The sequence below is a fragment of the Pelodiscus sinensis genome, chromosome 22 (assembly GCF_052426305.1).
Source record: "Pelodiscus sinensis isolate ZL-2025 chromosome 22, ASM5242630v1, whole genome shotgun sequence".
Lineage (NCBI taxonomy): Eukaryota > Metazoa > Chordata > Testudines > Trionychidae > Pelodiscus > Pelodiscus sinensis.
This window is the reverse complement of record NC_143073.1, coordinates 15,871,930-15,892,145: the sequence shown is the minus strand read 5'-3', so window position 1 is coordinate 15,892,145 and position 20,216 is coordinate 15,871,930. Positions and strand designations below refer to the sequence as shown.

Genomic DNA, 20,216 nt, shown 5'->3' with positions numbered 1-20,216 from the left:
GAGCGGGCGCGGGGGGGGGAGGAAGGAGGGATGGGGAAGGGGCAGGCGGAGGAATAGAAAGCGGAAGGAAGGAGGGATGGGGAAGGGGAAGAGGGAGGAATCGAACGTGGAGGAAAGGGGAAAATGGCAAGTGGAGAAAGAGAAGGCGGAAGGAAGGAGGGTTTGGAAAGGCGGCAGGTGGAGGAGGGAAAGTGGAGGGAAGGAGTGAAGGGGAAGGCGACAAGTGGAGAAAAGTCAGAAGGAATGACAGATGGGGAAGAGAAGGCAGAAGGAAGGAGGGATGGGAAAGGGGCTGGAAGAGGAATAGAATGCGGAAGAAAGGAGGGATTGGGAAAGGCGGCAAGCGGAGGAATAGAAGGCGGAAGAAAGGAAGGAGGGGTGGGGAAGGTAGAAGGAGAGATGGATGGGGAAGGGGCAGGCAGAGGAATAGAAGATGAAAAGAAGGAAGGAGGGATGGATGGGGAAGGCGAAAGGAAGAATGGATGATGAAGGGACAGGCAGAGGAATAGCAGGCCAAACAAAGGAAAGATTGGGGAAGGAACAGGAGAAGGAATAGAAAGCGGACGGAAGGAAGGATTAGGGAAGTCAGCAAGTGGAGGAATAAAAGGCAGAAGAAAAGAGGGATTGGAGAAGGCAACAGGTGGAGAAATAGGAGGGATGGGGATGGGCAGGTGGAGGAATGGAAAGGGAAGGAAGGCGGGTTTGACAAAGGCGGTGGAGGGAAAGAAGGATGGAGAAAGCAGCAAGTGGAGGAGAAAAAGGAAAAGGAATGACAGATGGGGAAGAGAAGGCGGAAGGAAGGAAGGATGGGGATGGGCAGGCAGAGGAATAGAAGAGGAAGGAAGGCAGGGTGGGGAAGGGCAAGAGGAGGAAGAGGAGGGGAAGGAAGAAGGGGTGAGGAAGGAAGGAGGAGTGGGGAAGGGTCAGGCAGAGGAATAGAAGGGAAGGAAGGAGGGGTGGAAAAGGGCAGGAGGAGGAGGAGGAGGGGAAGGAAGAAGGCGTGGGAAGGGGCAGGAGGAGGAAGAGGAGGGGAAGGAAGGAGGTGTGGGGAAGGGGCAGGAGGAGGAAGGAAAGAGAGGTGGGGAGGGGAGGGGTGGGGAAGGGCAGGAGGAGGAAGAGGGGGTAGGAAGGAGTGGGGAGGGGCAGGAGGAGGAAGAGGAGGGGAAGGAAGGAGGTGTGGGGAAGGGGCAGGCAGAGGAATAGAAGGGAAGGAAGGAGGGGTGGGGAAGGGCAGGAGGAGGAAGGAAAGAGAGGTGGGGAGGGGAAGGAAGGAGGGGTGGGGAAGGGCAGGAGGAGGAAGAGGGGGTAGGAAGGAGTGGGGAGGGGCAGGAGGAGGAAGAGGGGGTAGGAAGGAGTGGGGAGGGGCAGGAGGAGGAAGAGGAAGGAGGGTGGGAGGGACAGGAGAAGGAAGAGAGGGTAGGAAGGAGGGGTGGGGATGGGTAGAAGGAGGAAGAGGAAGGAGGGATGGGGGAAATCAGGAAGAGGAGGGAGGGGCGGGAGGGGCAGGAGAAGGAAGAGGGGTAGGAAGGAGGAATGGGGAGGTGCAGGAGGATGAAGGGGATGGGAAGGGCTGAAGGAGGAAGAGGACGGAGGGCTGAGAGGGGCAGGAGGAGGAAGAGGGAGTAGGAAGGAGTGATGGGGAAAGGCAGGAGGAGGAGGAGGAGGAAGAGGAGGGGGGTGGGAGGGGCAGGAGACGCAAGAGGGGGTAGGAAGGAGGGCTGGGGAGAGGCAGGAGGAGGAAGAGGAGGGGTGGAGAGGGGCAGGAGGAGGCAGAGGGCAGGAGCGAGCTCTCTGGGGGTGCGGTGGAAGGAGAGACAGGGGAGCCTGCGCCGCGCTGGGGGGTCCTGGGGGCCGGGGTAGGGGATCGGAGAGTAGCGGGCAGGGCCGGGCACCCGCCCCGCGCGCCCAGCCGGGTCCTGGCAGCGAGTCAGAGCAGGGGGGGTGGCCTGCTGGCGAGAGGGGGGAGAAGGGCGGGTTAACCCCCGGCGTGCCGGGCGGGACCGGGCTGAGCTGGGCTCTGAGGTGCCCCAGGCCCGCTGGCGGAGAGGGAGAAGCGAGCGAGCCACAGAACAGAGCCTCGGGCAGCGCGGAGGCGACAGCGGCACGAGCGGCGGGGGTGAGACACGCAGCCCGCGCGTGTGCAACACACAACCAGGGTGAGCCAACGAGCCTGGCAGCGACCCGCAACCCCCGCCCCCCAGCCACACACAGTCTCGCGCCCAGACCTGCAGCGGGCTGGGGACACCACCGACTTCTCGCCGCCCCTAGAGGGCACGGCCCCCTGCCCCATTCCCCGCCCTCCCCCCAGCCAGCCAGTCTCTGGCAGCCGGCGCCCCCTCGACGGGACAGGCCCAGGGCCCCATCCCCCGCACTCCCCCGTCTCTCCACATGGGGCAGGGCTCAGATTAATCGCCATCGAACATCTAATGCATGGCCCCCCAGGAGTCCCTACACGCACCCCCCCCCACTGCCTGGCTCACTGCAGTGGGACCCAGCCACACCTGCCCCATGGCACCATGGCAGAAATGATTATTCTAGTTGCACCCTTTCCCTGCACCCGTCGATACCTTCCTCCTCCGCAGCACCCATTGGTACTGACCCCCCATTAGTATCTACCACCCTCTCTCTGGTACAGTCTGCCCCACGTCACCTCCTCCCTGCACGCAATTGGTACATCCCAGCACTGACACAAATCCCTGAGGGGTTGTGGAGAAGGGACTCTACAGGGGGGCGCTCCCCTAGCAGGCAGGGCTGCCCTGTGGCAGTTCTAGGGGGAGCTCTGGGACAGAGAGTGGGGCAGGGACTCAGCAGGGAGCACTCTGCCTTGGCAAGCAGGATCAGACACAGAGCAGTGCTAGAGAGAATTTTTCGGACAGGAAATAAGCCAAAAGCTCTTGGCCAAGAAAGATCCCTTAGACCTCTCAGCCTCCACAACCCCAGCCCTGACGTTTGGGTGGGAACCCAGGAGCCCTGGGTCACTCCCATGACAAGTAACTCCATTATGTGTCCTTAATCCCCCTACTTTTGTAATCCATGGCCCAGTTGCCTGCCCCTTCCATCCTACTCTTCATTAGCATTGCATTGAATCTGCTGCCACACCCCAGAGTGGCTGCATCCCAGGACCAGGCCAGGGGTCCCTTTATAATGAGTCTGAGAAGCATTTTTGGTAGAAAAGATTTTGGGGAAGGATAAGTTAGTGTCCGTGCACTACAGTGGCCAATGAGCAAGTCACAGACAGAGCGATATAGAGTTGCTGAATATGCTGCCCAAATGGGGAGTGGAAAGCGGCATGACAGACCAACTGATGGACGGCTGTGTAAAAGGATGGTTGTGCATGGGGACTGATGGATGGACAGATGGGACAAGCTGAACATGGGGATGGATGGGTGGTCAGACAGATGGATAGTTATGTTTGGGGATGAATGAATGGATGGATGTATGGACAGCTGTGTATGGGGATGGATCAACAGGCAGATGGACAGATATGGATGGAGATGGACAGATCAATGGACAGATGGACAGCTGTATATGGGGATGAATGGATGGAAGGCCAGATGGATGGATAACTGTGTATACAAATGGACAAATGGATGGATAGATAGTTGTGTGTGGGAATGGACGGACAGATAGCTGTGTATGGGGACTTATGGACAGATAGGCTACATCTACACTGCAATGCTATTTCAGAATACTTGGAGTATCCGAAATAGCTATCCTGCATCTTAACAGCAAGCCTGTTGTTTCTGGCTCACTATTCCAACGTCCCTGTATACCTTATTCCATGAGGAGTAAAGGACATTTCAGAATAGTGGGTTATTTTGAAATTTGGCACTGTGTAGACAGCACCAAATTACAAAATAAACGTTTTCAAAAGAAGATTGAAATAAGATGTGCAATTTGCCTAGCTCAAATTACGTATCTTATTTCAAACTATGGTGCAGTGTACACATAGCCTTAGATGGAAGGATAGCTATGTATGGGAATGTATGGACAGACAGATGGATGGCTGGAATGGATGGACAGATGGACTAATAGATAGCTGAGTAAGGGAATGGATGGACAGAGGGATGGATAGCTGTGTATGGGGATGGGAGGATGCACAGATGGATAGGTGTGTATGGGGATAAATGGATGGATAGCTGTGTATGGGGATGGACAGATAGATGGACGGAGGAATATCTGTGTCTGGGGATGGATGGATGGATGGATGGATGGATAACAGTGTACAGGCATGGATGGACTGATGGACAGACAGACATGTCTGGGGACAGATGGATGAATGAACAGACAGACAGTTGGGACGGGGACTGATGGCTCCCCCGATGTTCCATTTACCTTGGCCCGAGCCCTGTGCACAGTCAGGGGCTGCGTGTCCGTCAGGGTCGCTTCATAGACCTCTTGGATGTCTGGGGAGGGATGGCAATGAGAATTGACTTCCCTGGGGAAGGGTATTTCCCCAGCATCCCTGCCATGCCCCACACAGTGCTCATTGCTGGGAGAGCCTGGGCCTGGGATAGCTCTATGAGGCTGGAAAGCTGGACCCGGGCCACAGGGGCAGGGCGGGGCTGGGATGCTGGCACAGAGGGGCCCAAGGTGCTGACCCATCCATGGGGGCAGGGTGGGAGTGGGATGCTGGGGCAGGCTGGCTAAGCTGTGCCCAGACAGCGGCTGCCTGCTTAACAGAACCACTTTGTCTGAAAGCTCCTTAAGGGCCATCCCTCAGTCTCTACCCCTGCCCCCACCCAGGTCAGAGCTAAACAAGGCAGATTAAACCCTAATTATAGCCCTGCCCCCCCTTCACCCAGTCCCACTGCAGCCTCTGCTGTCCACATGCAGGGTCTGCCCCACATCCGTGCATGCCACCAGGCCACCCAGCTCAGCCAGGAGAATTTGTTAGGGTCAAGTGTCTCTCCATGACTTAAGCTCCGCTCCTACACCCCTAGTCATCTGCTGTGTAAACCCTCCCATTCTTGGCCCTTAAGCCCCTCCCCTGCTCTGTGAACCCTCCCCCCATAATCTGTGAGCCCTGCCCCCACTCAGTCAGTCCCTCCCCAATCCCTAAGCCCCTCCCAATACCCTATCCTTAAATCCTGTCCTTTCCCCATTTCTAAGCCCTGCCCCTGATCTGTCAGTCCCTCCCCAGCCAATAAGCCCCACCCCTGCTATTAATTCCCCATCCTTAAATCCAACCCTGATCTGTCAGCCCCTCCCAGCAAAGTCCCTAAGACCCCTCTCTACACGATATCTAAACTACCACCATATCCTTAAGTCCTAGCCTTTCCCCACCCCTAAACCCTGCCCCTGATATGTCAGTCCAGCCTCTATTGTGTCAGCCACCAGCCCTTATGGCCTGCTCCAGCTGTCAGTCCCTCCCCAGTCCCCCAGCCCCACCCCATTGTTAGCCCCCCAGTCCTGAAGCCCCACCCTGATCGATCAGCCCCGCCACAGTCTGTAAAACCTGCCCCTGATCTGTCAACCCCTCCATTGGCCCCTCCACCCTTTCCCTCCTGTGTCTGCCCTACCTCCAGCCCATAAGCCCCACCCCAACCCTGCACCTACCCAGCAGAGCCTGGAAGAGCTGACTCTGGAAGATGCTGAGCAGTGTCTGGGCCTTCTGGCGAAAGCTCTGGTCTGGCGTCTCCTCCATGAGGCGCAGGGCAGCCTGGGCCTCTGGAGGTGAAGGAGGAGGAGGAGTTGGGGTCAGGATGGGCATGGGGGAGAGCCTTTCTGGAGTTGTCCCCCCCGGAGATAGGATGCAGAGAACTACAAGTCAGAGGCAAGCGCCTGGGCGGGGGAGGCATTTCTAGGGCACCCCCCTGTGGTGTGTATTTCTGGAGCAGCCCTGGGTTGAGGGAAACACATTCACATTGGGGGGCAACCCCTGGGACAGGAGTCCAGAAAGGGGTTGAATTTCCAGAAGGAGGGTGCACAAGAGGGGATGTTTTCAGGGCTCCAGGTTGGAGCACATTTTGGGGGGAAGGTGTTGGGATGCGGCACCACAGAACGGAGACCAAGTGGTGGAGAGTGCAGACACACACCCCTCATCATTACCCCCAAATACACACGCCGGCACCCATGAACTCTGTCTCTCATACACACAAACCCCTACCTAACTGAACACTCTCAAAACCTGACACTACAACACCCCCACATCCTACACACACACACACACACACACACACACACAATTCATTATTACTCCCACATATACCTGCGGGCTCCCACAAACCCTATCCTACACACACACACACAAACTGGCCTAGATCACTCTCACACATGACCCCAGCTCATAAAACCCCCCTCTCCAAAGGATACAGCCCAAATTCCTATGACACACACACAACTGTATGCAACACACACCTCTACACAGCCTCCTAAACCCTCACAGCCTCCGCACCTGCCATGCTCTCATGCAACCCCACAATTGCACAGAGCACATGAATGCTCATGCCTTCACACATGCCATATGCACACATATCTGTCACTCAGGTGAGCCCACAACACACAAACTCCCACAGTTTTGCACCCACTTCCAATCCCACAACACTACACAAAGGCCTACCTATCCCTCATCCAACCCCACAACATTATACAAACTCCCACATGCCACACCTCTCTCCATCCAACCCCACACAATCCCACACAAATGCCTGCCTCTTTCCTATTCAACTTCACACCCCTCATCTCCATACACACCCCTATCCCCATCCTACCCCACACCACCTCCCCACACACTCCCATACAGGCACCTCCCTCCTTACAGGCTGCCCCCTGCCATCCCTACTCATACACACTTTCTCTTACACCATAGCTCTGACACAACACACAAACGCACTTCTCTTGCAGACCACCACCAGCTCTGCCCTGTGTGACACAATAACCCCAACAAGCTCATGGAGAAAAAACCCTATTGCCCACTCTCTCCTCACCCAACCTAGATGGCTCATACCCAGGACTCCCACAGTTACTGCGTTTGAGGGTAATTGGGGATACCTCTATGCTCCCCTCAGAGCTATCCCGGAGATGCTTGGTTAGGGGTTATCTGTGGGGGGGGCCTACCTTTCCGTTTCCTTGGCATTGCAGCGCCTGGTGTGGGTGTGTGTGTGGGGGAAAGGACACACACTAATCCCATAATCTGCCTTCCCGACAGCTGCTGGCTTAAAAGATTGGAAGACCGGTAGGATTTTGGGTAGTGTAGTTTCGCCCCAGGGTATGGGGGTGCTCCCCCAAAGTAATAAATCACCTCCCAAAAAATCCACAGAAAGTTGGCATGAGTAACACGCCCAAGAGGGTCTCCCCCCATTCTCCCTCCACCACTCCTCTGCCTCCTTCCCTGCCCTCCAAAACCAGCCCTCTTAATTTGCTCCTCCCCAAAGTGCCCCACCAAGAGACAGCCTTGGGGGAAGGGCCTGGAGGAGGCAGACAGACCTCTAGTCCCGTGGGGGAAGGAAGCAAAGGCCAGCAGAGAGGCCCTGGGGAAGTATGGGGGGCAGTAGAGAAGAAGGAAGAGGGGTCGCAAAAGAGCAGATGTGGGGAGTTTGCCCCAGAGAGGGGGGGTTGGGGACAGATGTGCCATTTCAGATGGGGGCCTTTAAATACGATTCCAGAGGCTACTTACTTTCTGTAGTTTGCCAAAATCGGAATAGATCATTTAACTTTTGGAAACATGCCAGGGCAAGGCCTTCTGAGTTTATACTGTGGTGTGGTCCACAGTTCTAGGGATGTTACAACTACTGCCAATAATGGACTAGTGACTTTATAAACAGAAGTGAAACTGACACTTAAGTCACTTTCACAGTATGTGCCAGCCCCAAGTGTTCAAAGATCCTGAGTCAGGTACACCAAAATCACAAGGTTAGCTTCAAAATCATGAGATTGTGACAATAATTGAAGTAGTGCTGTTCATATTTGTCTTCTGCAATAAGAGAACAAAGAAAGGGAAAGACAATGAATTTAAATCTCAGATCGCCTTTAGAACTCCCTGCCATTCCGTTATCTGACCTCAATGAGTGGTTATCCTGCCACATGAGTTTCTTACCACTAATTCATAGAGTTTAAAGATCAGTTTGACCATTACCTTACCTGGTCTGGCCACCTAGCTAATATTAGGGGGGAATTGTTCCAGCATAACAAAAGTTTAGAAACATTTTCATTCAGGACTCTAAAAATGTTTAGACTAATTTTAATTCTTCTTGTTGATTATATTAAAATGTTACAAGGTAATTTTAAATATATGAGTTTTATCCTACTGCAAGCCTGTGCAGTCAGCCCCCTGATGTTCCCGGGGAAGCAGCTGCCAACCAGGTGATGTGCCCCACCTTCACCCTGAACCAGCCCTGGAGAGAAGCTGCTGGGCATGTCACATAGCCCCCTCCACCTTGTGCAATGCCAGGTAAGTTTTCTTACCAAATGACACCAAATGAAATTAATGGGTAGCAGGTTTCAAACTAATAAAAGAAAGTTCTTCTCCACACAGCGCAGTCGACCTGTGGAACTCCTTGCCAGAGGAGGCTGTGAAGGCTATGACTATAACACTTTTAAAAAGAGCTAGATAAATTCATGGAGGTTAGGTCCATAAAAGGATATTAGTCAGGGTGTAAGGAATGGTGCCCCTGGCCTCTGTTTGTCAAAGGCGGGAGAAGGATGGCAGGAGACAAATTGCTTGATCATTGTCTTCGGTCCACACCTTCTGGGGCACCTGGTACTGTCGGCAGACAGGCTACTGGGCTAGATGGACCTTTGGTCTGACCCAGTACGGACATTTTTATGTTCTTGTATTATATATAACCTACAACTGTTTATTTTAAATTAGAAATATGTATTACCTTCACATATATTGGCTGACTATAATATTAGCTGTAACATACCATTTATTATAGATTATCTTTACACATATTAATGATAAAGATGTATTATCCTTAAATATATTAAATATCTGTAATATTGAATGGAACATACAACTGCTTACTATCTTAATTATTAATTTATATTTTCTTTACATCTACCATATTATATACATAGGTATTCAAAATACAAATGTGTATTACTAGGGTGCTGTGCCCCCTGCTTGCTATGCTCACCCCCCCTCTCTCATTGCAGGTGTCTGGCCAGGGAGAAGGGGGCAGGAGTGGGCTGGGAGCAGGGTCTCTGGCTGGGGGCACAGGGTAGGAGCAGGCTCACGAGCAGAAGGGGTGAGGGAGTTTTTTCTGTGGGGGGCTCAGATAGCAGAGGGGACCTAACGTGGCTGGAGGGAGGAGGTCAGGCTTGGATTGCAAAGAGGATGCACGGTGGCTGGGAGTGGGGGGTCAGGCTCGGATGGTGGAGGGGACGCTTGGCACGTCCGAGGCAGGGTGTTGGGCTTGAGGGGACACAGGGCAGCCCAGGGAGGGTGGGTGGGTGTGTGTCGGGCTCAGATGGGGGAGAGGACCCAGCCCCAGCAGCTCCTCCACAGTGATGCAGCCCCCGGGGTATGAACCGGGAATCAGAGCTGGAACAGCCCATGCGCAGAGGGGATGGTGCCGAGGATAGCCACAGCAAGCAGCTGAGGATGGAGGCAGGTGGTAGTATGAGGATACAGATAATGTCACACTGTCATTCCACAGGAATTTTTTTTAAGAGAGAGAGAGATTTTCTACTATATATTTAGAGCGTTTGCTCAAGAACGCCTAAATGGTAAGAGCTAAGGCCATCAAATTCGGAATGAAGTTTCCTCTTATCCTAACTTAAAGCAAGGTCAGGTTTGGTAGTGCCTGGAAAATGGGATATGCTTGCTTCTCCCAAAACCACAGAGAAAAGAAAGAACCACCAAATCAAGTACAATCCTGGCCAGTGAGCAAATGTTGAGACTGAACCAAGATGAGCCAGAAAGATGGACTGGCCCTGGATTAGCTTCTCAATAAACCTTACAGAACAGAGATAAAATAGAGACAGTTGTGATACTCTGTTTTAATCAATTATTTTATTAATAAACTTTTTGCCTTAGTTTTTGAAAAATACAGGCATTTAAATAGTTAAAAACAATGAGCAGTCCGGTGGTACCTTAGAGGCTAACAAATCTATTATATCTTGAGCTTTCATGGATACTCATCTGATGAAGCGGGTTTTACCCATGAAACCTCATAACATAATAGATTTGATAGTCACTAAAGGTGCTAGAGGACTACTTGTTTTTAATCATTTTTTATTTTCCAAACCCGCCCAAAAACCTAAATTAAGAACCTGAACAATGACCAGTAAAACTGCTAGTATTACATATTACGTGGATCTATTGTTGTTCCATATATATGAAAATATACAGATATTAAATGTACAAGTTACGTTTATATTAAGATATTATATGTACTTGCAATAGCCTAAGTATCCAATGTGCCAGAAGGTGTTTTTATCCAGCCCTCTGTATCCTCTCCTGCACCACCACTTTTAGGAGCACACAGCTGAACTGGACACCAGTATCAAGCTCACAGATGCCATATACAGGAACAGATCACAAGCTCATCTCACTTCGGCCATGAAAGAAACCTGATAAATCAGTGGAACTTCCTGCTACATGACATTGTAGGCACTGTGGGATTGCTATAGCCAGGGAAACCATTTCTCTGTGTGTTGCTTAACAGCAACTTTGCACCACATGATTACGCCCAAGCCCAAGAAGGTGGCATGGGGAACTGAGAGGGGCTGTTGGCTCACAAGACTTCCTGCCACTTAATGACAAGCAGGGCCAACAGCGGGATGCTTATAGAGCATGAGAACCTTGGATTAACCTTCAATCCAATTAAATATCCAGGACCAAATAACAAGGAACAGGGGTAGGGGAGAAAGAATGGGATGTATGGCCCATTTCTGCTGCATTTCCATCCCAGCTCCCTGCCCCTCCACAGAATCCTCCAGGTATTGTCAGCCAGGGAAACTCCCCACCACATGGCTGCATCATGCACATATGCAAGCCACAGTTCCTTTCCGCCCTCTAGACCCCTTCATGCATTGGACAGGGGCAGCTCCATCTGGGAAGACTGGAGCATATCCCCAGGGGATCGGGACACTGTTCTATTAATAGACCCCTCTCAAAGGGTTCACTGACCCCACCAAAGAACTTCACCCAAGAGTTTGAGTCCCAGAGGATCCCCATATCTGCCTCTCCCCGCCCATTTCCCAAAGCAGCAGCACTAGGAAAGCTCTAGGGCATCCAGTCATCCAAAATATTGTGTTTACTGACAAGGAAACATTGCGGGTGCAAAGGGCAGCTGGGCAGGTTTCCCCTTGTATGGCCGATGCTGGCTGGAATCAGTGTCATCCCATTTCCAGGGGCACCCTTGCTTGGAAGGCAGTATCCAGGGTCTCTGATTTTCTCCCACGGGTGCAAGATTTGTAGGCAACCCCACACTGTAGCCTGGCACATCCTTCCACCCCAAAACCAACCGTCATAGGGGGAACATAAAGCAATCACGTCTGGTTAAAGTTCAGCTCTCTCCCTGGGGGAGAAGGGAGCCTTATAATTCCCTCCTTGGGGAACCTTGAAACAGACCTTCCACCTCTCAGAACAGTTTCCCCCCTCCTCCAGGGTAACCTCAAAACAGACATTTCTCTTCTGCTACAAGGCAAATTTTTTCCCATTTGCACCAGGGCAGCTTCAAAACAAATATTTCCCCAGTGTCCTGGGGAGCCTCAAAACAAATATTTCTCCCCTCCTTCAACGGGAACACATTAAGGCATTTCCCAAGAAGAGCTATGTCCTGCAGGTAGCATGTTAGGCAGAGCTCATTAGGGGTAGGAAAAAAGGTACGGTGCCCCACTGTTTGATCTCCCCCACATTCCCAGACATTCTGGGTAGGGTGCAGAAGTGTATGCTGGGAAGCATGGGGAGAGAGCAGTTTGGGATCAGAGTTTCCAAGATGCACCTCCTGCCTCTGCCAGAGCAGTGTCAGGGCTCAGAAGCCCAATGGGTTGGGAGAGACCACACCACCGTTTTCCACCAGGGCCCGGGAGATGCCCCGCAGATTCCGGAAGGTCTGCCGGGCGCCATCCGTGTTCAACGTACTCAGGGAGGTTGAGAGACGCTTGTAGGCCTGGAGCAAGATGGAGAGAGTGGAAGCAGAGGTGTGAGAGATGGGCATAGAGGCTCCCCCCACCTCAAATCCTACCCATCCCCCAACTAGGAACCAGTGGGATGGAGGGAGGGAGGGAGAGAAATGGAGGACACAGGCATGGAGGATGGTGAGAGGAGGAGGGCTAGGGATGGGAATGGATGGACAAAGGGGTGGGTATGGGACCAAGGGATGGAGGGAGGGAGGGAGGGACAGACAGAGGGGTAAGTATAGGACTGAGGTGGCTAGATGTGGAGGGCACAGACCATAGGCTGACAGAAGAATGGACAGAGAGGTATATACGATGGACGGACGGACGGACAGAACTATGGATCTGGCTGCCCCATCTCACCTCATCGCACCATGTCTCACAGAGCAGCTTCTCATGCTGGGCAGTGGGGTGGGACTGGGCCAGGGAGCGTGATGCCCTGAGTGGGGGGAGGGGAGGGGGAAAAAAAAAAAAAAAAAAACACAATCCATTAGAACAGGAGGGGCAGGAGAAAGGGTAGAAGACCCAAATTTGGGACCAAGAAACTTTTCTGACCTATTCCCTCTCCAGGCTGCCCCAGCCTTGGTTATTCCCCTCCCCGCAAAGGCTTCCTGGGTAACATTCCCTCTAATTTTTTCCATCAATGTGCAGAATAAATTGTATTATACACACTGAGGTATGTACTTGTGTGCACCACCAGCAGAAACAGATGCTGCCAGCTGTAGTTGCTGTGAGTGCTCTGCCAATCATCTGGGAGGCATCTGAATCTCTCCTGGGAGGCCACCTAAGTGCTTAGCTCACTGGGAACACTGCTCCTGGGATGTAGGGGAACCCCACCTCCCCATTACCTCCAGTTATCCCCCTCAAAGTCCTCCTTTCCTGACATCAACTCCCCCCTCCTCTCTGCAGCACCCATCCTGAAGTGGCACCTGGAGAGCAGCACTGCCATGGTGTAGAGATCGATGGCTGCGTCTGCCACCCGCATCAGCACGAACTGCTCGTCTGGGGATAAGGGGGAGGAGGGATCAGCACAGAGCCAGCTCTGTCCCCCCCCCCCCCAAAACAACTCCCCTTTGACTCTTTCTCTGATGCACCAATCCCCACAGCCACAGGACACCCCCCCAACCTTCCAGCCAGCAACTCCTCATTGCCCTGGGGATACCCCCCAACACCACTGTGTTCTGCACCCCATAGAGAACAGGGGGGCGATGAGCTGGGACTCCCTCTTTCCCAGTTAGCCCCATATCTCCAAAATACTCTCACCAATGATCTTCTTGCCATATTTGAGCAGCTGCCCCTCCACTGTGGCTCCAAAGAGATCGACAGCATGCACCAGCTGGAAAGTGGGTGGAAGGCATGGAAAGTGGGACAGGATTATGGGGGGGCCAGACACAGACCCCCAAATATCCCCCACCACCCCAAAATCGGAAACCTAATGGAGTCAGGATGAACTGGGGGCATCAGAAGGTGCGGCTTAGGGTTAGACTCACCTGCTTTGCACTGGGGTCCAAATCAGGGTGCACCACATCTTTCAGGGTGAGTCCAGAGCCCAGTCCAGCTGTCCTGGGGGGGGACCACACAGGGCATGAGGAACACCCCCCCCCCAAGTGTCCTGCTGCCCCCCTCCAAGGAGCAGAACTGCCCCACCCAGGGATCCTCCAAAAAGACCTTCTCAGAGAGACAAAAAACAAAAACAAAACAGAGAGTCTCTCCAGAAATTCCTGCCCAGAGCTCCCTACTCCCTGAAGAATAAACCCCCCATCCTCCAAGGAGCCCTCCAAGAAACCTCCTAGAAACCACCCCCCATGAGGCTCCCCAGAGAATGAATCCCACTTGGAAACCTCCCAGACAACCCCCCCACCTCCCAGAGAATCAACTCCTCTGGAAATCCAGCGTGCAGCCCCTCCCCTGGTACCTGCGCAAGCGGCTTGCAGCCTCCCGGGACAGCAGTGCCGCATTCCCCAGGGGAGTTTTCAGGGCCCTCTGCAGCACACGCAGCCGGTTCCCAGCACTCTGTCGGGAGGAGAGGGGTTGAGTCAGTGCTTTCTAGGGAAAGAATCAAAGCCTCCCCCACCTGGTGCCAGGTTTGCAACAGCCTCCTACTGCCAAGGTCTGCTGACCACTCCATGGCAACTCCACTCTCCTGCAACATTCACCCCGAGATCAGCTCCAGTCCTTCTCCCCAATGAGATCCTCGCCCCCCGTCCACAACCCAATTCCCAACAACCCCATATCCTTCTCCCACACAGCCTCCTTTTGAGGTCCAGCCCCATACACCATCTTCCACCCTCAAATCTCCCTCCCCCACGGATCCTCTTTGAGATCCACTCCCAAGATCTCCCCCTCCCCACAACCCCCCTTCAAGATCCCCCCTCATATACTCACCCCATCACAGCCCCTAACCAACCGTCACATGCTTTCTTCCTTCCCAAGTCTGGGCTCCCACATCCCCCCACATCCTCCTCAGATCCCTCCATCAGCCCTGTGGGCCCCCCCCAACCTGGAAGCCATTCAGAGCCACAAAGAGTCGCAAGATGTCATTGGTGCCCTCGAAGATCCGGAAGACCCGGAGATCCCGCATCACCCGCTCCACACCAGCGTCCTGGGCGGGGGAGAGGGAGTTAGCCAAGGGGGCCCCTGCATGGGAGGAGAGGAGGGGGAGATTGGCTGGGAGGGACAAATCTGAGCACTGGAAGAGGGTTGGGGGGGATTGGCTGGGAATGGGGGTGGGGCAATCCTGACACTGGGGAATGGGGGAGAAGATAGGCCGGGGGGGAGGGGGGGAGAATCACAGCACCGGGGGAGAGGAGGCAAATCAGCTTGGGAGGGGGGATCCCGGTGCCAGACAGGTGCAAGGAGGTTGCCCAATGGATCCCAGCACCGAGGGGATGTCTACACTCACCTTCATGAAGCCCATGCCTCCCATGATCTGAATACACTCATCTGTCACCATCCAGGCGGCTTCCTAGGGGGCAAGGGGGAGGTGAAAAACAAAACAAAACCACAGCCTCATGGTAACATAATCCACCCCACAATTCAAAAGCTAGAGCACCTAGGAGCTGCTCCTGTCCCGCCTCCCACACCACCCAATGGGGTCTCACCGAGCCAAAGATTTTGCTGATGGCTGCCTCGGTCTGGAAATCGGTTGCCCCTTGATCCATGTTAGCGCTGATCATATATGCCATGGACTGTGGAGAAAGAATGGTTGAGAAGGTCCCACCTCTGGAGCAGGGTGGCTAGTTACACAGGGACCCCTTGCCCAGTGCTGAGATGCAGCCACCTCTAGGGTATGAGAGCTAGTTACACAGGGACCTTTCACCTGTTAGCATGTCACAGTGCCCCCTAGTGGCAGGCTCACCTCGGTGACGTAGTGCAGCATGGCCATACGTGCCAATTTCTCCTGAATGGTTCCAAAATTGTGGATCTTGTCCCCAAACTGGGTGCGATTGGCTGCATACTCCACCTGGGGGGTGGGGGAATAGCCCAACCGTAAGGGGTGCCAAACTCTCAAAGTGCAATGTGGTGGCTGGGGATTTCGGAGCGGGGGAAGGAGAGTGTCTAGGCTAGCAAAGGGGAAATCCCACAATGTAGCAGGTGACTAGAGGTGGGGTGTCGGATATCCCACAATGCAGTGTGAGGGAGGCTGAATTTCCAAAGTGCAGAGGTGTGGGCATGGGGGGCAGAAATCCCAGAGTGCAGCAGGGGGCTATAGGGGAGGGGTAAACAATCCCACAATGCAATGGGGCGGCTATAAGAGTGGGGACAGAAATCCCACAATGCAGCCTAGAGTGGGACTTTGGGGGGGGGGGGGGGAGAACAGGACTCACAGCCTTGCCAAGGATGCCCCTCATGGTGCCAGCCATGGCGGCCGCCATGCCAAACCGCCCATTGTTCAGGATGTTCATGGCCACCTTGAACCCGGCACCTAGTGGTCCCAGTACATTCTCTGTCGGCACTCGCACACCCTCAAAGTGCACCTCAGCTGTGTTTGATGCCTTGATCCCCATCTTCTTTTCGGGAGGGCCACTGCAATGGGTGGGAGTATAGGGGGCGCTGACAATCCAGGACAGCCTCCCCGAACATGTATCCCAAAACACAGACCCCCACCAATAGCCCGATATTGTAGGCACCAAAACAGCACCCTTGAACATGAGCCCCAAATCACAGTCCTGCACCTCTGTTATATAGGCTACTGCAAACCTCCCCATATCGTATTCCCCGAAACGCAACCCTTTGAATGTGCATCCTGAAATACTGCCTGCTGCCCAAACTGTATGCCCTGGAATGCCCCCCATGTATCCCACCCCCTAAATACACCCCACCGCGAACACTCCCAAAAATACAACCCGGAAACAACCTCTCTGTGAATGCCCCTAAAACATGCCCCAAAGTTCTAATTCCCCCAATGCCGCCAGATATACCATAGATATACCACAGCTGATCTATACCCACAACAAACACCTCATGGTGTCCCAACACCAGGTACCTGTCCTCCAAAACATGCTCTAATTTCATTTAGACACCTCCTAGCTCTGCCACAGTGCCCCAAGATGTTCCCCACCTCCCAGATCTGCGCCCTCCCACCAGGCTGGGTTTGCAGTACTCACTGGGTGACCCCCCCAAATGCTCGCTCCACAATGAAGGCTGTAATCTTTTCCTTCACCTCACCCGTCGCCTCGTCCTTCACAGGGGTCTTGGCAAAGACGGTGAAGAGGTCAGCCAGCCCCCCATTACTGTGGAGGAACACAAATGGGGAGGTAAGGAAAGTAGGGTACACTCAGGGACAGCCTTCTGCTGAGACCCCATGCCCCACAGCACCCCCTAGCACCACCCTTGGGCCAACCTTTCCTGCCAGGGAAGAGCACTCCCTGCTGAGCCCCCAGCTTATAGTGCCCCCTAGCATTGCCCTGGAGCCAACTCTACCTGCAAAGGTAGAGTTCCCTCCACTGAGGCCCACTCAGGCAGCACACACCTGATCCAGATCTTGCCACCGTCCAGGGTGTAGTAGGAGCCGCAGGGGCTGGGTCGGGCCGTGGTGCGGATGGAGGCGGCATCCGAGCCACTGGCCGGTTCGGTCAGGCAGAAGGCAGCGATTGTCTCTCCTTGGGGGTGGGGGGAAAGGGTTACACCCGCATTTCTCAAACTGTGGATCCCGATCCCTTGGGGGGTTGCAAGCAACTTAGAGGGGAGTCACGGTATCACAAAGTTTAAGAACCCCTGGGTTACACAATTTCCATCTACAGCCCCTCCAGCCATTAGGCCCTCCCCCAAACACTCCTGTGTCCTTTACCCTGCCCTCCAGCCCCACCCCTTCTTCCTGCCTCCCTCCATCCCCTGGTTCCTCCTCCCTGTCCCCATTATACTGTACTCCCCCACTATGCCCACTGTTCCTTCACATCTTGCCAATCCAGCCTTTCTCGACGTACACCCCCTCATTGGCACTCCTCACCTGTGGCCAAGCGGGGCAGGTACTTCTCCTTCTGCTGGGGGGTGCCATAAAGCAGCAGCCCCTTGAAGCCAATGGACTGATGGGCCCCCAACGTGATACCTACACCCAGGTCATGCATCCCCACGATCTCCACCAGCCGGGCATACTGTAGGGATATGGGTGAACACAAGGCCAGCTGAGATACTCTCTGCTAGGGACTTACAGCAGGGTCGGGGGCACAGAGAAGGGGGAATGGGTCTCACCTGGGTGTTACTCAGCCCCAGCCCCCCCAGCTCGGGTGGGATCTGCAGCCCGAAGGCCCCCAACTCCTTCAGCCCCTGCAGGGTACGGTCTTCCACCTGTTCCAGTGAGTCGTTGGCTGCTGGATCATTCACTTCCTGGCCAGGGCAAGGGAGTCTGAGTGAGGGATCCCCCCTACATGCTGCCCCCCCATGTGCAGTCAACCCCAATACACACCAAACCTCCCCTGAACTCAAGCCTCATCTGCTCTCCCACTGGCCTTCCAGCCAGAGCCCCCCAAACTCAGCCCTTCCCCACACATATCTCCCAGGCCTCCAAAACTCACCTCCCTCCCACTCATCTCCCCAGGCCCAGTCCCTCCTAACTCATCCCCTACTTACCTGGAAGAAGCGGCTGACGGGTCCCACAAGCTGCTTCAGAAACTGGGCCTGCTCTTCCGTCAGCACTACAGAGAAGGGGCAGGTAGTGAGTGAGGGAAGCCCTCACAGATATGTGGGGATTCCACCTCCCTGCCCCAACTTCTCCTATTACTCTCCTTGGAGTCACACCCAAGCCAGCAGGGCAGTCCTCCCCCATACCCGCAACCTCCCAGCAACTCCCCCCCAGCTCTCCCTTACCCGAGGGGTAGGGGAAGACCTGCTCCGTGCTGATCCGACCCTGGAACATCCCCATGGCAAAAGACTTTGACTCCTAGGGGAGGAGCAACAGAAAAAAAGGGGGCTAATTGGGGTCTGGTGCCCCCCCAGACTCTGACATTCCACCATACACCATCAGGCCCCACCAATTCCTCTCCACCCACAGGGGAACTGGGGCTCTGACCCCTCCCAAAAGATTCTTGATACCCCTCTAATCAGGGAAGGAATAGGGAGCCACCACACTCTCTGATTCTCCTTTGCACTGGAAGGAAAATTAGGGTCTGATCCCTCCAAAAACAGGAGGGAAATAGGGATCTGCCCCTCCCCTAAATCCCCATCCAATAGGGGCGCAGGAATCAAAAGAGAAACCACACCCACAAATGGCTCCCCTTCCCCCTCCCAGGATACTGAGGGTTAATAGCAGGGTTTGGGGGGCAGTGGACATACCTCTGGGGGGAACTTAGTCTTGGATATGGTCTGTGAGACAGTCCCTGCCCCAGCCTTATTCAGCACAGCCTGTGGAGAGGAGAAGACAGAAAGCATCAGCAAGGGGCTGTGGGTCAGGAGAGAAAGGCACCGGAAGGTTTGGGGGCAGCCCAGGGCTGGATTGGCAGGGGCTACATGTCAGGAGTAAGGGGGCACCAACAGAGCTGGGGGAACCCTGAGCTGGTACCCTTTCTCCAGGGAATCAGACCAGAATTAGGCTTCCTTCACCCTAGGCCCCAAGCTAGCCTGTCACCTTTGCCCTAAATATTCATGTCCTGTGACTCATCCCACAATAATAAAACCTTTCACCCAGATTCCCTGTGGAGACCAAATTCCAGACGATACCAGGACAAGATAGGAATATGGCCATCTCTAAGGCGGGGTGGCAGGTTACAAAAAGACCCCCTGGCCCAGCACTGAGACGTGCTCGCTTTGGGGGTAGGGTGGGGGTTAGCTGCAAGCTGCCAGTCTCTCCTCATGCCCACTCATTGCAAGACAGCACCCGCCACTGAGCCCCCAAATGCTTACCTCAGCAGCATGGGTGCTGTATAGACAGCTGCTGCAGGACTGGAAGGTGGGGTATGCTTGGGCTGGGGCCCTCCTGTAGCTGGGGAGACATGGGAATTAGGTTAGCGTTGGGGCCCTACGGAGAGGGAGAAGTCCCTTCCTCTGCCTCCCCTCCCCCAGGTCTAATCCTCCTCCACCACTTCCCACCACTCTCCTCCCTCCCCCACCCTCACAGTGCCCCCACTACCACCATCATTCTCCTACTTGCCTCCCCTCCATCCCCTTCCTCCTCTCTACCCCATCTCAGATCTCCCCTCCCCCACTTCCTAGCCCCTCCCCAGCCACCCCAACTCCCCACTTCCTAGCCCACCAGCCCCCACTTCCTAGCCCCTCCCCAGCCACCCCGACTCCCCACTTCCTAGCCCACCAGCCCCCACTTCCTAGCCCCTCCCCAGCCACCCCGACTCCCCACTTCCTAGCCCCTCCCCAGCCACCCCGACTCCCCACTTCCTAGCCCACCAGCCCCCACTTCCTAGCCCCTCCCCAGCCACCCCGACTCCCCACTTCCTAGCCCCTCCCCAGCCACCCACGCACTGCGGCGGGGGCGGACGCAGGAGCCGCAGGCAGAGCGCGGGGGCCGCTCGGGCTCCCTGCATGGCCGGTCTGGTTTGTCCCGCGTCAGTCTCTGCGCCCCTCCCCACAGTCCCGCAAGGTCACTGGCCCGGGCCCCGCCCCCACCAATGACTCGGGGGCGGGCGGCGCCTGCTTGCCAAGGAAAAGGGCGGGGAACCCTGGGAAATGCAGTTCGGGGGGGGGACGGTTGACGTCAT

At 54.8% G+C, this 20,216-nt stretch overlaps 1 protein-coding gene across 2 annotated transcripts; it reads right to left on the bottom strand.

Annotated features, from left to right (window-relative positions):
* Positions 1–9,939: 9,939 nt before the first annotated feature.
* Positions 9,940–20,138, bottom strand: ACADVL (acyl-CoA dehydrogenase very long chain). 2 transcript variants are annotated; one of them, XM_075907049.2, is made up of 20 exons: positions 19,981–20,137; positions 19,408–19,486; positions 18,841–18,909; positions 18,376–18,448; positions 18,139–18,203; positions 17,761–17,895; positions 17,519–17,663; positions 17,042–17,171; positions 16,677–16,802; positions 15,897–16,095; positions 15,428–15,532; positions 15,171–15,257; positions 14,972–15,034; positions 14,570–14,671; positions 13,985–14,082; positions 13,560–13,632; positions 13,333–13,405; positions 12,999–13,071; positions 12,433–12,508; positions 9,940–12,062 (listed from the first exon to the last, which is right to left on the bottom strand). In XM_075907049.2, the coding sequence occupies exons 1-20, from the start codon at positions 20,040–20,042 to the stop codon at positions 11,925–11,927; spliced, it is 1,971 nt and encodes a 656-aa protein (XP_075763164.1). In that variant the 5' UTR covers positions 20,043–20,137; the 3' UTR covers positions 9,940–11,924. The 2 variants fall into 2 exon arrangements, with proteins under 2 accessions (XP_075763164.1, XP_075763165.1); XM_075907050.2 differs by lacking the exon at positions 12,999–13,071 and having other exon boundaries at positions 19,981–20,138.
* Positions 20,139–20,216: the final 78 nt, after the last annotated feature.